This window comes from Onychomys torridus, chromosome 1 (assembly GCF_903995425.1).
Source record: "Onychomys torridus chromosome 1, mOncTor1.1, whole genome shotgun sequence".
Classification (NCBI taxonomy): domain Eukaryota; kingdom Metazoa; phylum Chordata; class Mammalia; order Rodentia; family Cricetidae; genus Onychomys; species Onychomys torridus.
Genome location: NC_050443.1, coordinates 148,134,477 through 148,151,771, shown reverse-complemented (window position 1 = coordinate 148,151,771; position 17,295 = coordinate 148,134,477). Strand labels below are relative to the sequence as shown.

Below are 17,295 nucleotides of genomic sequence, written 5' to 3'. Positions count from 1 at the left end.
CTTTGTCATTTATTCTGTATGCTCTTATAAGAGTTGGAGAACTCAACAAAACTAGGGGGTCAGGGAGATGGCCCGTGGGTGGAAGTGCTTGCTGTACAAGCCTGGAGACCTGAGTTTAAATCCCTGGAGCCCTCATAAAAAGCCAGGTGTGACAGTGTGCATCTGGGATCGCAGCATTCCCACGGAGAGATGGGTGGTAGAGACAGCACGGGCTGGAGGCTTGCAGTTCAGCTAGCCTAGAGTGGGCAGTGCAGTGGTAGAAAAGATAGACCCTGCTTTGAGTTGTCATGACGACTTAGGACACTACACAGACAGCGAGCTTCTTTTACTTTGAAATCCTTACACCACTTTCAAGCTTAACAGAAAATTAACTTACCATTCAGTATGAATGTTGACGTAAAATATAATTAAGACTACTTAATATGTATGGTTTAAGATACAGGCTCTTAGCAACACTATATGAACTCAGTAGGTTTTATGAACATTGCATATATACACACATGTGTATACATATAAACATGTATATGTATACAAGTGTAAGGATAATAATTACAGAAAAGAGACCATACTTTGAGAAAGGGGGAGGGGGAGGACATGGGAAGAGTCACACAGTAAACCCTTTCATCCAAACATCTCAACTTTCAAGTGTTCATTGTGGTGACAGCCAGTCAGGCACTCTTATGGTGAGCAAATGCATGGTGTGGTGTGGGAAGGAGAGAGGGACAGAATGGCTCATGTCCTGTGGACAGAGGCACATCTGAAGAGGCGAAAGCGGTGAGGAGTGGGGGAGGTGGGTGGGCTTGATTTCCACCCAGGTGATGTCTGAGCCTGGGCTGCTAGTGGGGCCCATGTCTGGGTTCATGGCCCTGATGTAGCCTCAGTCTGTGTCGATGTCCTTGGCTCCTGATAACAACGAAGGCCACAAGGCTAGGGCTGCACAGACATGGTCTGGCCTCTCACTGGCTGCAACACTGGGGAGAACTGTCCTTCCCCTCATCAGCTGAAGCATTTAGGAGAGAGGGTCCTACACCTCACCTGGCCATCACAATAGAGCTGACCCTGTTCAGCGTGGGTGAGCTGGCCCTGAGGGAATGAGAATGAGAGAGCAGGTCACATCCCTCGTGTGCCATATGGTGGTGAAGGCGAGGGAAAGATACCCTTGCCCCCTTGCCACTGCCACCTCTTGGTGGGCAAGGGAGCTGGCCCTCCCATTACCAGCTGCAATACTCAGGAAAGTGACCCCTGCTCCTCACCTGGGCAGCAGAGTAGAGCTACCCTATTGACTAAGGTGCAGGTGAGCCAGCTGAGAATCTGAGCACAGGAGATCAGGCCCGCCCCCCCCATCTGCCATATGGTGGCGTGGGCGGGGGAGAGGTGCCCTCTCCCCATACCCCTTGCCACCTGTGGCAGGTGAGAGAGATGTTCCTGAGGTCATAAGAGCAGGAGAGCTGTCTCTGCCCCTCACCAACTGTAGCACCTCACCTGGGCAACACGGTAGAGCTGGCCCTGATGATGTAAGTATGGGAGAGCGCTCCTGAGGATGTGAAAGCAGAACTGGTCCTGCTCTTTGCTCTTTGCTGTAAGGGTGAATGCACAGGGAGGGTGGGGGGATGCTTGAGAGTTCACCCGGGTCCTGAGGATGGGGAATGCTGGCAGGCTGACTAACCCTGCAACTACCCAGGCCCAGAACTAGGGTTATGAGTTGGTCTACCCCAACATCCATCCCATCTGTGATCTGCTGGAACACATGAAGGGGCCCGTCATGCAGACCCAACGCTGCAGGATCTCCATGACACAGGGCAACAACAGGATATCCAAGAGGAGTCCTATGAGGGCCTATAGTGTAGCAGAAGCAGAGGCCTCCAACCAGACCATGACTCTTTGCAATGAACACTTGCAAGTAAAGATGTATAGATAAAAGGGTTTACTGTGTGACTCACTATGCCACAATACAGCTTCCATGATGAGATTTTTTTCTTTTCTTTCTCCTTTTAAACTTTATTTTACTTAGACGAGGGAGGTTGCAAGGACAGAGGGCAAATACGAAGGGACAGGGAAATGAATGGGATCGAGATGCATGATGTGAAAGACACAAAGAATAAATAAAGTTAAAACCTTTTCTTCACAAAGAAATCAGGTGCTCCCAGGTCATCCATGTGAGTTTACCCCCTCAAAATGATGATGATGATGATTTAATAGCATTACTTCTGGGACAGATAATATGCATTTAAATGTTTATTGAAGCTTTTCCCAGGTTCATATTTCTCACCATTCCTCACTATTTCTCTGGCTGCCCTAACAAGAACTGAACACTGGTCTGTTAGTAGAGACGCACATGATGTAGCATTCTAAAGAAAAGCATGGGTGTCTACCAGCCTTAAAGCAAAGGTGTGAGGGGAATCACCTCAGCATTCTTAGCCACTTGCTGGCACTCAGGGTGCATATGGTGGTGGCGCCCGGTCTGAAGAGAGCTTCTCATAGGCAGGTGGAGCATTGGGAACCTGTGAGGATGAAGAGGGGAGAGTGAGCTTGGCAGCAGTGTTCGTGTTCTGGGGAGGGAGGAGGCAATAGTTTGCGTCACGTTTATCCTTTGCTCTGGACTGAAGCTTCTAAATGTTCATACATATTTTTTGTCCAATGGAGTAATTGTTAAATTTCACAAATGCATATGTTGAAACATTGGCAGGAAGGGAAAATGAGAAAAGAGGCTTCCCAAAACCTGAAAGTATATTTATGCCCAGATTGTTCATGTCAGAGTTTCCAAGTCCTAACTACAGAACATTTATTTATTTATTTATTTAGTTAGTTAGTTAGTTAGTTAGTTAGTTAGTTAGTTAGTCACATTTTGTTTATGGGGGCAACACCTGTGCCACAGCACACATGTGCGTGTTAGAGAATAATTTGGGGGAATGGGCTCTCTCTTGTTACCAGGTGGGTTCCCAGGGATCAATCTTAAAGTTGTCCAGTTTGGCAGCAGGTATCAATTGAAGCAATTTGCCCACTCATGAATTCTTGAATCCTGTGTGGCATTCAACAAACCTGCATCTTCACCACATATTTCCCTGTTAGTTGTGTCTAAAGGCAATTTAGGGCTGGGGGAGGGGCAGCTCAGTGATGGACATCATCCAAAGATAGCACTATGGAGTTGGGGAGACACATTTATCTACCAGCTGAATACAGATGTGTCGATCATTCAGTTAATGCTCACAATTCTAGGAGATGTTTTCAAGTGGAAAATGAGGCATAGAAAAGTCACTTGCCCTAGGTCACAAATAGTCATGGGGCTAAGAATCAAACATAGTTACCCGACTCTAGAGTTAGTGTCCATTACTTTGCTATCCCTAATGTGCACCACTGCTAGAGAGCACAAATGCATGCAAGTCACAGGCGAAACTTAAATTCCTAATAGCTTCACCTTCAGAAAGCAAGTAAATCAGATAAAATTCTTCAGGTGGTCAAAATACAGTCACTTCAACATGAAATCAATAAGTCAGTATCCTTTCCACATATTCTGTCTCTGCATAGATGTCACAAAACTTCTTTCAAACTACTGTTTCAAATGTTTAAGACATGTGGTGGTGGCTCAGTTCTATAGAAGAAAATAACTTATGGCTCTTACGTGTCAGGCTCTCATTATTGACTGTGAAATCTAAATATAAGAAGATCCGGAAACCAGCCCCCAGCTTCCATCCACCCCGGAACTCCTATCTGGACCAGAGCTAGACCTGAACATCATGGAATGGAAGAAGAAGAAGAAAACAACCTTATAAGTAACATCATGAAGAGGCTAGAGCCTTATATAGAAGAAATCAAAAATAAAGTAGAGGAACAGACAACAAAAAATGGGAAGAACGCTATAAAAAAAATAGAGGAAAGGACAATTAAAGCAGAAGAAAACAATAAATCCTTGAATGAAAAAGCAAGGGAGACAATCCAAGACCTGAAGAGGGAAATAGAAAAAATGAAGAAGACATTAGCAGAAGGAATGTTGAAAATAGAAAATCTGAGTAAACAAACAGGAACTTCAGAGGCAAGTATAACCAACAGAATGCAAGAGATGGAAGAGAGGATCTCTGGTGTTGAAGATACGGTAGAAGAAATAGATTCATCAGTCATAGAATACACTAAAACCAACAAAGTCATGACCCAAAATGTCCAAGAAATTTGGGACACCATGAAAAGACCAAACCTACAAATAATAGGGATAGAGGAAGGAGAAGAATACCAACTCAAAGGCACAGAAAATATATTTAACAAGATCATAGAAGAAAACTTTCCCAACTTAAAGAAGGAAATGCCTATGAAGATACAAGAAGCCTATAGAACACCAAACAGACTAGACCCCCAAAAAAAGTCCCCTCGCCTCATGAACATTGATGCAAAAATACTCCATAAAATACTGGCAAACAGACTCCAAGAACACATCAAAACAGTTATCCACCATGATCAAGTAGGCTTCATCCCAGGGATGCAAGGGTGGTTCAACATACGAAAGTCCGTCAATGTAATACACCATATAAACAAACTCAAAGAAAAAAAACCACATGATCATTTCAATAGATGCAGAAAAGGCATTTGACAAAATCCAACACCCCTTCATGATAAAGGTCTTGGAGCAATCAGGAATACAGGGAACATACCTAAACATAATAAAGGCAATCTACAGCAAGCCAACACCCAACATCAAATTAAATGGAGAGAAACTCAAAGCAATACCACTAAAATCAGGAAAAAGGTAAGGCTGTTCCCTCTCCCCCTACTTATTCAATATAGTACTTGAAGTTCTAGCCAGAGCTCTAAGACAACATAAAGAGATTAAGGGGATACAAATTGGAAAGGAAGATGTCAAGCTCTCCCTATTTGCAGATGACATGTTATTATACATGAGTGACCCCAAAAATTCAACCAAGGAACTGATACAGCTAATAAAAACCTTCAGCAACATTGCAGGATACAAGATCAACTCAAAAAATCAGTAGCCCTTCTATATACAGTAGACAAACAGGCTGAGAAGGAAATCAGAGATACATCACCCTTTACAATAGCCACAAATGATATAAAAATACCTTGGGGTTACTCTAACTAAGCATGTGAAGGACCTATATGACAAGAACTTTAAGTCCCTGAAAAAAGAAATTGAAGATGTCAGAAAATGGAAAGATCTCCCATGCTCATGGATAGGTAGGATTAACATAGTAAAAATGGCGATCTTACCAAAAGCAATCTACAGATTCAACGCAATTCCCATCAAATTACCAACACAATTCTTCACAGATCTGGAAAGAATAATACTCAACTTCATATGGAAAAACAAAAAACCCAGGATAGCCAAAAGAATCTTGTACAATAAAACAACATCTGGAGGCATCACAATCCCCAACCTCAAGCTCTGCTATAGAGCTACTGTAATAAAAACAGCTTGGTACTGGCATAAAAACCAACATGTGGACCAATGGAATTGAATTGAAGACCCTGACATTAACCTGCACACCTATGAACATATAATTTTTGACAAAGAAGCCAAAAATGTACAATGGAAAAAAGAAAGCATCTTCAACAAATGGTGCTGGCATAACTGGATGTCAATGTGTAGAAGGCTGCAAATAGATCCATATCTGTCACTGAGCACAAAACTTAAATCCAAGTGGATCAAAGACCCCAACATAAATCCAGCTACACTGAACCTGATAGTAGAGAAAGTAGGAAGTACTCTTGAATGCATTGGCACCAGAGATCACTTTCTAAATATAACACCAGTAGCACAGACCCTGAGAGAAACAATCAATCAATGGGACCTGTTGAAACTGAGAAGCTTTTGTAGAGCAAAGGACACGGTCAACAAGACAAAGCAACAGCCTGCAGAATGGGAAAAGGTCTTTACCAACCCCACATCTGACAGAGGGCTGATATCCAGAATATATAAAGAACTTAAGAAATTAGACATCAAAATGCCCAACAGTCCAATTAAGAAATGGGCTATAGAACTAAACAGAGAATTCTCAACAGAGGAAGTTCAAATGGCTGAAAGACATTTAAGGAATTGCTCAACATCCCTAAATATCTGGGAAATGCAAATCAAAACGACTCTGAGATACCACCTTACACCTGTCAGAATGGCTAAGATCAAAAGCACAGAAGACAGCTTATGCTGGAGAGGATGTGGAACAAGGGGAACTCTCCTCCACTGCTGGTGAGAATGCAAGCTTGTACAGCCACTTTGGAAATCAATATGGCGCTTCCTTAGAAAATTGGGAATCCATCTCCCCCAAGATCCAGCCATACCACTCTTGGGCATATACCCAAGGAATGCTCAATCATACCACAAGGGCATTTGCTCAGCTATGTTCGTATCAGCTTTGTTTGTAATAGCCAGAACCTGGAAACAACCTAGATGCCCTTCAACTGAAGAATGGATAAAGAAAATATGGTACATATACACAATGGAGTACTACTCAGCAGAGAAAAACAATGACATCATGAGGTTTGCAGGCAAATGGATGGATCTAGAGAAAATCATCCTGAGTGAGGTAACCCAGACTCAGAAGGACAAACACGGTATGTACTCACTCATAGGAGGATACTAGATGTAAAACAAAGATGACTAGACTGCTACACAACTCCAGGGAGGCTACCTAGAAAACGGGACCCTAGGAAAGACCCAAGGATCACCCAATGACAGAGAAATGGATGAGATCTATATGAACAACCTGGATGACAGTGGGAGTAATGAAGGGCAAGATTTGAGGGAAAGAAAGCTTAGGGGAGCAGGAGATCCCAAGCTGGATCAAAACAGAAAGGGAGAATGAGGAACAACCAACCATGATAAATGAAGACCACATGAGAACAGGAATAGGCAGAGTGCTCAAGAGGTCCCCAGAAATCCACAGTGATATATCCTCTGTAGTCTGCTGGCAATGGTTGAGAGAAAGCCTGATCTGACCTAGTCTGGTGATCAGATGGCCAAACACCCCAATAGTCATCTTGGAACTCTCATCCAATAACTGATGAAAGTGGATGCAGAGATGCCAGGCCCCAGGTGGAGCTCCAGGTGTCCAACTGTCAAGAAAGAGGAGGGTCTGCAAGAGCGTGAATTGTTGAATCCAAGATTGCAAAAAGCACAGGGACAAATAGCCAAACGAATGGAAGCACATGAATTATGAACCAAAGGCTGTGGAGCCCCCAGCTGGATCAGGCCCTCTGGATAAGTGAGACAATTGAATAGCTTGATCTGTTTGGGAGGCACCCAGTCTGTGGGACCAGGATCTGTCCTTAGTGCATGAGCTGGCTGTTTGAAACCTTGGGCTTACACAGGAACACTTTGCTCAGTCTGGAAGGAGGTGACAGGACCTGCCTGTACTGAATCCACCAGGTTTAAATGAATCCCCAGGGGTGCCTTGATCCTGGAGGACATGGGAATGGAGGGGAGGGGCAGGGGGGAAGGTGGGGGTGGGTGAGGGAGGGGGGAGGACAGGGGAACCCATGGCTGATGTATAAAATTTAAAACACATAATAATAAAGAAAAAATATTTTAAAAAAAGGAAGATCCAACTTAAGAAAACATACTTGCCATTTTGTTTACTTTTATTATAAAATATACAAACAAAAAATGATCACTTTGACCTTTCTGGAGGAAGGGCAGTCATATGGATTGAATCCAGGCCTTCATGCATGCAAGGCAAAGTGCCCCACCATGAGCTATGGTCCCAGCCCTAATTTCTACCATTGTTGGTCAGTTAAGAGTTTAGTGACATTAAGTATATTCGCATTGCCTTTTCAGTGGAAATCACTTTGTTCATTTGAGCTGAAAGCAGCTGACATGAAAATGCCTGGATGCACAATCTCCACCTACCACAGGCTGATGGTTTTTTTCTTGAAAAGACTGTGGGCTGTCCTGATGACCAAGACCATCACATGAGTTTTGCTCACTCAGGCATCTTCCCTTCAGGATACTTTGAGTACCAGCATGTAGCCTTTTTTCCTGAAATAGAAAGTCATAAAAAATGAGTGTTTAAAAAAAAAAAAAGAAAGAAAGAACTGAGTCCATTAAAGCAAAGAGAAAGGGAACAAGCTTTTTAAAATGGGCTTTAAACTAGCTGCTGCCACTCACTTGCTGTGGGCCCTCAGGCCACTCCCTTTACCTCTGTAAATTCTAATTGTGAGATCTGTAGTAGCAAGATGGTTAAACCCACTTCTCAGAGTTGTTGGAGCCAACTAAAGATAGTGCCAAGGCAGTGCCTGGCACCAACTGCCCCTCACTGGGGAGTTTTGAAGAGAAAGGGAAGTCTGAATCTACAAAATGAACCATTTATGAAATTGTACTTCAAAAATAAGGGGATGTGGCTAGAAAGATGGCTCGGTGGTTAGGAGCATTTGCTTTTCTTGCAAAGGACGCAGGTTCTGTTCCCAGCACTGGCATGATGGTTCACTACCATCCGTCACTCTGTCCAGGGAATCCAATGCCCCCCTCTGGCCTCTGTGGGTACTGCATGCATGTGGTGCTCTTTTGATCCATGTAGGCAAACATTACACATCAAAATAGATGAGAGGGAGAGAGAGAGAGAGAAAGAGAGAGAGAGAGAGAGAGAGAGAGAGAGAGAGAGAGAGAGAGAGAGAGAGAGAGAGAGAAATGGGACAGTTAGAAACACTACTCTTGTTAAGGGCTTACGTTCAATTCCCTGCACCTATATTTGTTGGCTCACACTGTCTGTAGCTCTAACCCCAGCCAGGGAGACCCTCTTCTGGCCTCTACAGACACAGGCATTTCTCATGCACATACCCACAAATATAAACACTCATACATATAATTTAAGATAAAAATAAGGGCTGGAGAGATGGTTCAGCTGTTAAGAGCACTGGCTGTTCTTCCAGACGTCCTGAGTTCAATTCCCAGCAACCACATGATGGCTAATAACCATCTTTAATGAGATCTAGCGCCCTCTTCTGGCCTGCAGGCACACATGCAGGCAGAACATTGTATACATAATAAATAAATCAATCTTTTAAAAAAGATAAAAATAAATGTAAAAGATGAAGATGTGTGAAGTAAAAACTAAGAAACATTTTTTTCTTCATGATTTTGTCATGACTAGGTGTAGAGCAGGATCAATGAGGTTTGCAAAAATTAATCTAAGGTTGCCAAGCAAGTCCAGGGTAGACAATGAAGTCAAATCTTGATGCCCTACAACCAAGTGACTTTTATGTGACTGTTGAGTCAGGGGACCAAACAGTAAATAACCAATTGCAAGATACTGTCATCACTCCATGCCATAGGTGCACAGGTGGAGTCAGAGGGCAGAAAGTGAAGTCCCTCCCTCCTCAGCATGGACAGTGGCACTACCTTATGGGCAGGAGTTCTAGGCTTGGGGCAATCTAGGGTTTTCCTGCAGTTTGTTTGGAGTCTTCTTATCCACACTTTAGTTTGAACTCACTGGAGAACTCTACTTGGTGATGTGTGGGTCCCAATGTGCCTTGTCTCTTTGGTTTACATTCTGGACCCTCAGCTAAAAAAGGGCAATTAGAGAAAGAGACACAGGTGCCACCTGGTTTCCTGAAAAAGAAACTTTTCAGCTGCAAGGCTAAAGATAGCAGGCTCTCAAGAAATGCAAGTGTAGCTGGGCAGTGGTGGCACACATCTTTAATGCCAGCATGCAAGAGGCAGAGGCAGGCAGATCTCTGAGTTCAAGGCCAGCCTGGTCTACAGAGTGAGTTCCAGGACAGCCAAGGCTGTTACATAAAGAAACGCTGTCTCAAGAAAAGGAAAAGAAGGAAGGAAGTAAAGGAAAGAAATGGGAGTATAATCTAAGCTTGGGGGCGTGGCCATGCCAGGAAGGTAACCTGGGCAGGTACTGGTGGGCTTTTGTTAGGGTCTCCCTTCCTCCTGAGAGGACAGAGCAAAGGTTTTCTGCAGCCTTGAGAAGTGTGGATCAGAAGCACAGAGAGTTCACACTCCTGAAAGTTTCAGTCCACTTTGCCATATTTCACCCACTTGAGTTCAGTACTTTGTGTTTTAGTATGCTTTTGCTGTTTCTAGGACAATGTATATTGATAATTCTATGACAATCTAATTTTGAAGTGATGTGTTTGAAAGCCTGCTTGGGGATTGGGACAGGTGCTTTATTATTATTTTTTAAAACAGGTTCTTCCTGGTCACCTGTGGTGGCCTGAACTCTGCTCTCCTGCCTCAGCCTTCCACAGTGCTGAAGTTACATGCAGGTATCATCGTCCCTAGCTAGTGGCTTTAATTTTTTATTTTACTTATTAATTTATGTGTATCTTGCCAGAATGTATGTCTGTGCACCACCATGTGCATACCTGGTTCCTGCAGAGGCCCAAAGAGCTTAACAGATCCCCTAGGCCTGCAGTTACAGAGTGCTATGAGCCACCATGTGAATGCTGGGAACCGAGCCTGGGTCCTCTAGAAGAGCAACCAGTGCACTTAACTGCTGAGCCATCCCTCCCACCCAGTGGCTTTCGTTTTTGAAGATTTGTTTTTACTATGTAACACATGGTTCTCCTTTGAGATCCCATGTAAAGTTCCCTTTCTTGCTGTGCCTTGCTGGCCTCAAAAAACCCAGACTTTGTTTTGGAACCTACACAAATATTTAGGTTTTTAAGGCCCCCTTCTAATGTTAGCGTTAGGATAAGTTTGCATGTGATCTTTACAGGACCAATAGACAGATAAATGGATGAAGGAAGACTATTCTGTGGTGCCCTGATGCTTCAGGGAAGATGATGCTGATGTGATCATCCTCAGGAAGACCTTGGATATCGTGGTATGACAGAGTCAAAAGAACTTGGAATTTGGCAGGGATACAGCTCAACAGAGGAGAATGTTTGCTACCCAGGCTGACAAGCTGAGTTTGCTCCTAAGCCCCACATGATGGAAAGAGAAAACCAACTCCAACAAAATTGTCTCTTCTAGCCTCCACACCCATATCCTGGCATGTGCATATCCATGTACACACATACATGGTATCCCCAGAAGTTCAGAGGAAGATGGACCCTGCAGGGGACCACACTCACCGTCAAGGTTCGGTATCCACTTCGTCTTCTACAATACCAGCAACCGATGAGCAGAGCAATTCCCAGGACCACAGTCAGGATGCCAATCCCTGCAGCCCTGGACCAAGACACAGACGCATCCAACACAGCTCAGAAACATTGTTCCAGACTGCAATGAAATAACAACCTTCTCCCTCTTCGTGGTCCAGAAAAGCATCTTCTAGTCTCCGGATAGTTTGCCATTTTCTACAAAGGGCATCTCATCAGACCTCCAGCTCCAATATCTAAGGACAAGGCCTAATTTAGGAACACCCAAGTCCCAAGCTTAAGGGGTACCTTGGCACCTGATCCTTATGTGGACAGCATATTTACCAAAATAGATTAATCTTTTCTTCTCAACACAGCTCTTTTAAAGCATTTTTTCCAACTCAATCCAGAAAATAGAAGTAGAAATGAACACTGACTATGAGCCAGGGTTCTAATTCTGCAACAAGGAACCAATCATTATCTCCATGTCACAGAGGAAGAAATAAATTCAGAGGACCAATGGCTTGACAAGGCAGAGTCAGGGTTTGAGCCTGAGGTTCCCTGTGGCCCTGGGAGAAAAGTCTGAGCTGGACCTAGTGCAGAGTTACACTGTCACTTATCTATGTATCTTGTCCTGAGCACCAGGGTGCTGTTCTGAGGCTCTTAGCCAGCTGCTGTGTCCTGTGTCCAGGGTTCCCTGGGAAACATTACAGCTGCAACAGTCCCAGGCACAGTGGCATGTGTATTCTTGCACGGTACTGCCAGTCGGCGTGATATGTACTGAGGACCGGCCTCTGTCTGTGACTGTGTACTTGCTAAGAAATGCTCTGCTGAGCTAGGTTATGCGTCCTAGACTGAGTAGCTGCAGGGGGCGCCAGGGTGAAGAAAGGAGTTTTGCCAGGACCGCCTACCCTCATCTCAAGGCTGCCAAGGCATCAAGCTTGTCCTGTCCGGCTCTGGGTGGGATGGAGAGATCTGGAAGATGGCTGTTCCAGAGGGAAGCTCTGCCTTAGTTGTGTGGGCCAACCCACATGTAGCACCACCAACTGCATGACACAGATACCCAGATCCCAGGCATTGCAACCGCCTCTGACACCGTTCCATGCCAGGTGCTGTGCTACCATCCCCCTTGTTTCATTTTCTCTTCCCAGTAATCCTCTGAGCTAGGGAGAGCTCATTTTACAGCTGACATCAGGCTGTCAAAATGCTCAAAGCCGCACAGCCAGCACATGGCAGAACCAGCAGAGTAAGTGGTACTGGACAGCCATCAAGGAAGCTCTAGGATTCAGACCAGATCTAGGTCCACTGTCCAGTGCTTTCCCAGAAAAAAAAAAAAAAAATCCAAATCCATCTAAGATGACACTGTCACAAGACGTGGCTCTTATGATTGAAGGCAGCTGACACAATTCCCAGCATGCGTGTTCTCTCCCTTCACCCTCTGCTTGCTCTTTGAGCATCTTGACACAGACACAGCTCTGTTCCAGCTTCTTATGCCCAGTCACGTTGTACTTAAAACACACACATGAGTGACTGAAAGCATAAAACATCAAAGAATGCCAGACATGCCACAGGAAGCCGCTGCCCAGCCTCGCAAGGCTCCTGGGTCACTCAGACACTGGCAGCAGTCACCTGAGGTGCAGCTGAAGCTCAGATCCTGCGGCCCCACGCCTGGCCTAAACTGATTCCTCGTGAAGGCAGCACCTGTGACTGGCTATGGGGATTCACGTCATATTGTTCTTCCTCATTGTACCTTTGACAAATTTCAAAGGAGGAGAAATATCCTCCAAGCACATCAGAGATGTATGGCTTCACTGCAGATGCCTCTGCTTCCCCTGTGCCTGACCCTCCCGTTCAAACAGACACCGAGATGAGTGGGGTCCTGAGATTGGGGACCTTGTGCGGTGATTTTCTCGTGTTCTTCCCTGGTCCCTTTCACTACCCTGCACAAAATCACGCTCCATGATGTTTCAGGTACTCTGTGGTTACCTCCTCCAAGGACTGAGGTTAAAAGTGTCACTGCACTATGCTGGGGCCTCTGGTGATGTCAGTGGACATGATGGCATCCATATATGCAGATTGAGTGGGTGTTTTTCTTCTGTGCTCTTGGAAGACACATAGTACTCTCCTGACCCTGCATAAGCATTTTGGTCAGGTGTCCTTTGTAAGCTGTTGTCCCCAACTCCAAACCCACCTTCCTGTGCCCTGCTCTGGACGCTGGCACTGGACTTTCCAAACCCTGCTCCTGCTTTGCCCATGGGCCTCTGCAGAGTGTCCAAGAAGAGTCTCCACGACAGTTGGCTTCCTGCTCTGTTCAGGCATCAGCCATAGCAGCTCCACACACTGTTAGTCAGCTCAGTCTCCAGCTCGCTCCCTGCCACTCCCAGAATTGGCCTCTCCATGCCCCTATCAGCTGACCAGAGCCCCACTGGCCAGAGACCTGAGCACACGGGAACCAGCCGACAGAATCCCCCTTCAGTCATGTAAGCCCCATTCTGTGGGGTCGCTCCCCTCCATTTTAGGTCCCAATTGCCTTTCCACTTGTCTCCTCAGCCCCAGGGCAGAAGCAGCACCCTGCGGTTTTGGCTGCCCAGTGTTATTCCTGCGCCTTTGTCTCCTCGAGGCCCCACCAGTTCCTCAGGCTGAACGTGAAATGACTTGCTGGCATCCATCTTCCTTACTAGACCCGGAGAGTAATTTTGCGTTGACTGTGGGTGCCACTATCAGTTTCGCCAGCTGGGAATGATGGCTATCCACTGCAAAGGATGACTCAGCTTTCAGCCTACTGAGCCCACAGCCTGCCTCCAGCTTCTAGCTTGGCAGTGAGAGATACTGATCTCTGGCCTCTCCTCTCTTTGAATGGGATTGTGTAAATATTTGCCTTTGTTAGCCTTCCAGCTTAGTGCTTCAAGGGCAAACAGAGCTGTACTTGAATCCCAGCATCACCACATCCTGCTGCATCACGTCCTCTAGTTTCTCTGAGACACCCCCCCCCCACACACACACACACACATACAAAACAGCAGGCAGACGGTGGTGTCATGGTGTGGAGCATAGAGAGAGGGGCTGAGTGAAGTGGGAAATAATGATCCCATCCTTACTTAGACAGAGGCAATGCCCATTCGTTAGGGCTCCCAGACTACTAAACGGGAGATAATAAAATTCTAGTTCAAGAAGAATATCGTTTAAGTGGAGTCATCCATATGCCAGTGTATATTGAGACAACTTGCTGTACATTGTTGAGACAATTTGCTAGAATGTATCACCACTCCTACCTCCCCACTGGCGATGCTGTGGCCTGTGAAATTCTCCGAGCTAGACTCTGTTAATGGAGTCTGATCCTTGTTTGCTGTTTGACTCTATGTAGTTTATGTAAGATTTTCCAGAAACTCTTTATACAAGGGGAGCAGATCTGCAGGGGTTCTGAACAGACGGCATAAAGATGGTCTAAATCAGTGGTTCTCTACCCGAGGGTTGCGACCCCCAGATTGAAAGACCCTTTCAACAGGGATCAAATATCAGATACCCTACAAATCAGATATTTATTTTATGATTCATAACAGTAGCAAAACTATAGTTATGAATTAGCAGTGAAATAATGTTATGGTTGGGGGTCACCACATGAGGAACTGTATTAAAGGGTCGCAGCATTAGGAAGGTTGAGAAGCACTGGTCTAAATCAAAACCTGGCTGGACTCCCGGCTCAGGTTCACGTCCGACCACACCCTTCCCATTCCTAGCACCTGCAGAGTACGTCCGGTGTCCCCCGAAGGGCGCTTACAAATGCTGGAGTTACTCCCCACCTAACTCTCCCACTGGACTCTGGACCTTTTCGGAGATATAGAACAGTTAACTCTGAACCATGTACTTGGTTCTTAGAAGTAGTAATCACATAAATACTTGTTGTTAATTAACTCAGAAGTCCAAATATCTTTATGTAGGATGGCACTATTGTGCAAAAGTCATGGCCACCATCTTCAGACTGGAGTCTGCATGCAGGCTGAAACCCACACATGTCCCTCATCCACATTGGCTCTTTTTTTTTTTTTTTTAGTGTGTATGTGTGTATGTGTGTGTGTGTGTGTGTATTTTTCTTTTTTTATTAAGAAATTCTCTTTTCATTTTACATATCAACCACAGATCTCCCTCTCCTCTCCCCTCCCCTCCCACCCCCTAGCCTTCCTTCCCAACCCACCCCCCATTCCCACCTCCTCCAAGGCAAGGCCTCCCATGGGGAGTCAGCAGAGCCTGGTACATTCAGTTGAAGCAGGTCCAAGCCCCTCCCGCTGCACCAAGACTGTGTAAGGTGTCCCACCATAGGTAATGGACTCCAGAAAGCCAGCTCATGCACCAGGTATGAATTCTGATCCCACTGCCAGGGGGCCCCGTAAACAGTTCAACTAGACAACTGTCTCACCTATGCAGAGGGCCTAGTCCAGGCCCATGGGGGCCACACTGGCTCTTTAGCAACTTAATGCTGTTCTGTCTACAAAGTTCCCACAGGAGTCCTGAGAGGAGCTGATGGGATAGGCTAAAGGAAGGAGGTGTCTGGGTCCTGGACAGATGTTTCCCAACTTGAGAACCAACAACCAAGGCCCGAGAATGCAGACAAGAATAGCAACTTCTAACTTTTCACACTTCTAGCTGCCCTCCATTTGGCCCCAGAGAAGTGTGAATGAGAGCACTCTAGGGCCACCAGGTCTCCCTCCACCCCCCACCGGTGGCAGTGGTTAGCATGTGTGGGTGGAAGTCAGCAGGTTTTGACTGCGGATGGCAAACTGGAAACGCAGAAGGTCTGCTTTTTAACTTACTCTTCAGCGGTGACGTAAGAGCGGCTGTGGCCCTTCCTGGGGTAACCGAAGTGAGCCTCTTCCCGTGGCATTGTGTGGACTCAGAGCACAGAACACCTAAAGGAAGGGCGTGTGGACATTGTTCAGTATATCCAAAACACCCTCCAGCATCTCACAGACACACGGGGAGTGTCCCAGGATGGGTGTCAGCACACCCTCTAGGTCCTCCCTGTGGGGATTCATACCTCCTCTCACTAATTCCAAGGGATTTAGAAATCGCTCAGGTTTTTTAATTACTGGAAAGGTCTAAGAAGAAACTACAAATGAAACGTAGCACTTCAAAACTTAGTTATCATGGGGAGTGTGTCTCCCCGGCCTTCCGTGTGACTCTGTGATAAAAGCAGGGAGGTTTTTATCTTTTCTTTCTCTAGCTTCACTGGCCCAGGGCTGCAGTTGCTAGAGCAAAAGGTGGAGCTGAAGGGATGATTGAGTGTGTAAAGATGTTTGCTACACAAGTCCGGCAACCTGAGTGTGATCCCCAGAACCCCAGGTAAAGGTAGAAGATGATTCCACGGCATCATCTTTGTCTTTTGAGCCCTTCATGTGCACTGCCCCCTCTTCCTCTCTCTCTCTCTCTCTCTCTCTCTCTCTCTCTCTCTCTCTCTCTCTCTCTCTCTGTCTCTCTCTCTGTCTCTCTGTCTCTGTCTCTCTCTCTGTCTGTCTCTGTCTCTGTCTCTGTCTCTGTCTCTCTGTCTGTCTGTCTCTGTCTCTGTCTCTGTCTCTCTCTCTCACACACACACACACACACACACACACACATCGTATAATAATAAATTTTAAAAGAAATAAAAGGCTAAACAGTGGTGGCGGTTCACCTTCAAACCTAGCACTCGGGAGGCTGAGGCAGGAGGATCTCTGTGAGTTCTAGGCCAGCCTGGTCTACAGAGCTAGTACCAGGACAGCCAGGGCTGTTACACACAGAAACCCTGTCTCAAAAAACAAACAACAAAAAAGAAAAAGGAAAGGAAAGAAGATGCATTATTTTTCCCCCAAATCACCATGTCATCAATCTCTGGCCAAGCAGAAGGTTCCAATGCACGGTGAGATGTGTTTCCCGGAGCACCGCACCCTGAGGCTGGCCAGGGCGTGTGTAGCTGTGACAGAGCATCTTCCAAACCCACAAGGGAACCCGTTCTTCTTGGCCAAGTGCAAATCACCCAAAACAAACCAGTGAAATGAAACCTCGTTTCATCTAGGAATTTGTTTCTCCTCCCATTCAATTCAATTTCTATTTCTGTCTATCCAGGTCTCATGGCTAAGAATTCAAAACTTTTTGTTGTTTTGTTTTTTAGACTGAGCCTCACTGCACTGCACTGGCTGCCTTAGAACTCCAAATGTAGACTAGACTGCCCTTGAGCTCACAAAGATCTGTGTTCCTCTGCTGTCCAAGTGCTGGAGTTAATTAAAGGTGTATGCCACC

The 17,295-nt window shown here is 45.7% G+C and overlaps 1 protein-coding gene across 1 annotated transcript; it reads right to left on the bottom strand.

The window, feature by feature from the left end:
• Window positions 1-2,432: 2,432 nt before the first annotated feature.
• On the bottom strand, window positions 2,433-15,907 carry Mlana (melan-A). Its single transcript, XM_036184315.1, has 4 exons — window positions 15,837-15,907; window positions 11,023-11,119; window positions 7,850-7,978; window positions 2,433-2,501 (listed from the first exon to the last, which is right to left on the bottom strand). Exons 1-4 carry the CDS (start codon window positions 15,905-15,907, stop codon window positions 2,433-2,435), a joined length of 366 nt encoding a protein of 121 aa, XP_036040208.1.
• Window positions 15,908-17,295: the final 1,388 nt, after the last annotated feature.

Bases quoted from the DNA above. Each gene is read 5' to 3' on its own strand.
- Mlana (XM_036184315.1), bottom strand. From the start codon at position 15,907: ATGCCACGGGAAGAGGCTCACTTCGGTTACCCCAGGAAGGGCCACAGC. The intron at 11,120-15,836 runs GTAAGTTAAAAA...GTCTTGGTCCAG, and splicing joins TCTTACGTCACCGCTGAAGA to GGCTGCAGGGATTGGCATCC. The intron at 2,502-7,849 runs GTAGGTGGAGAT...TCATCCTCACAG, and splicing joins AAAAAAACCATCAGCCTGTG to GTTCCCAATGCTCCACCTGC.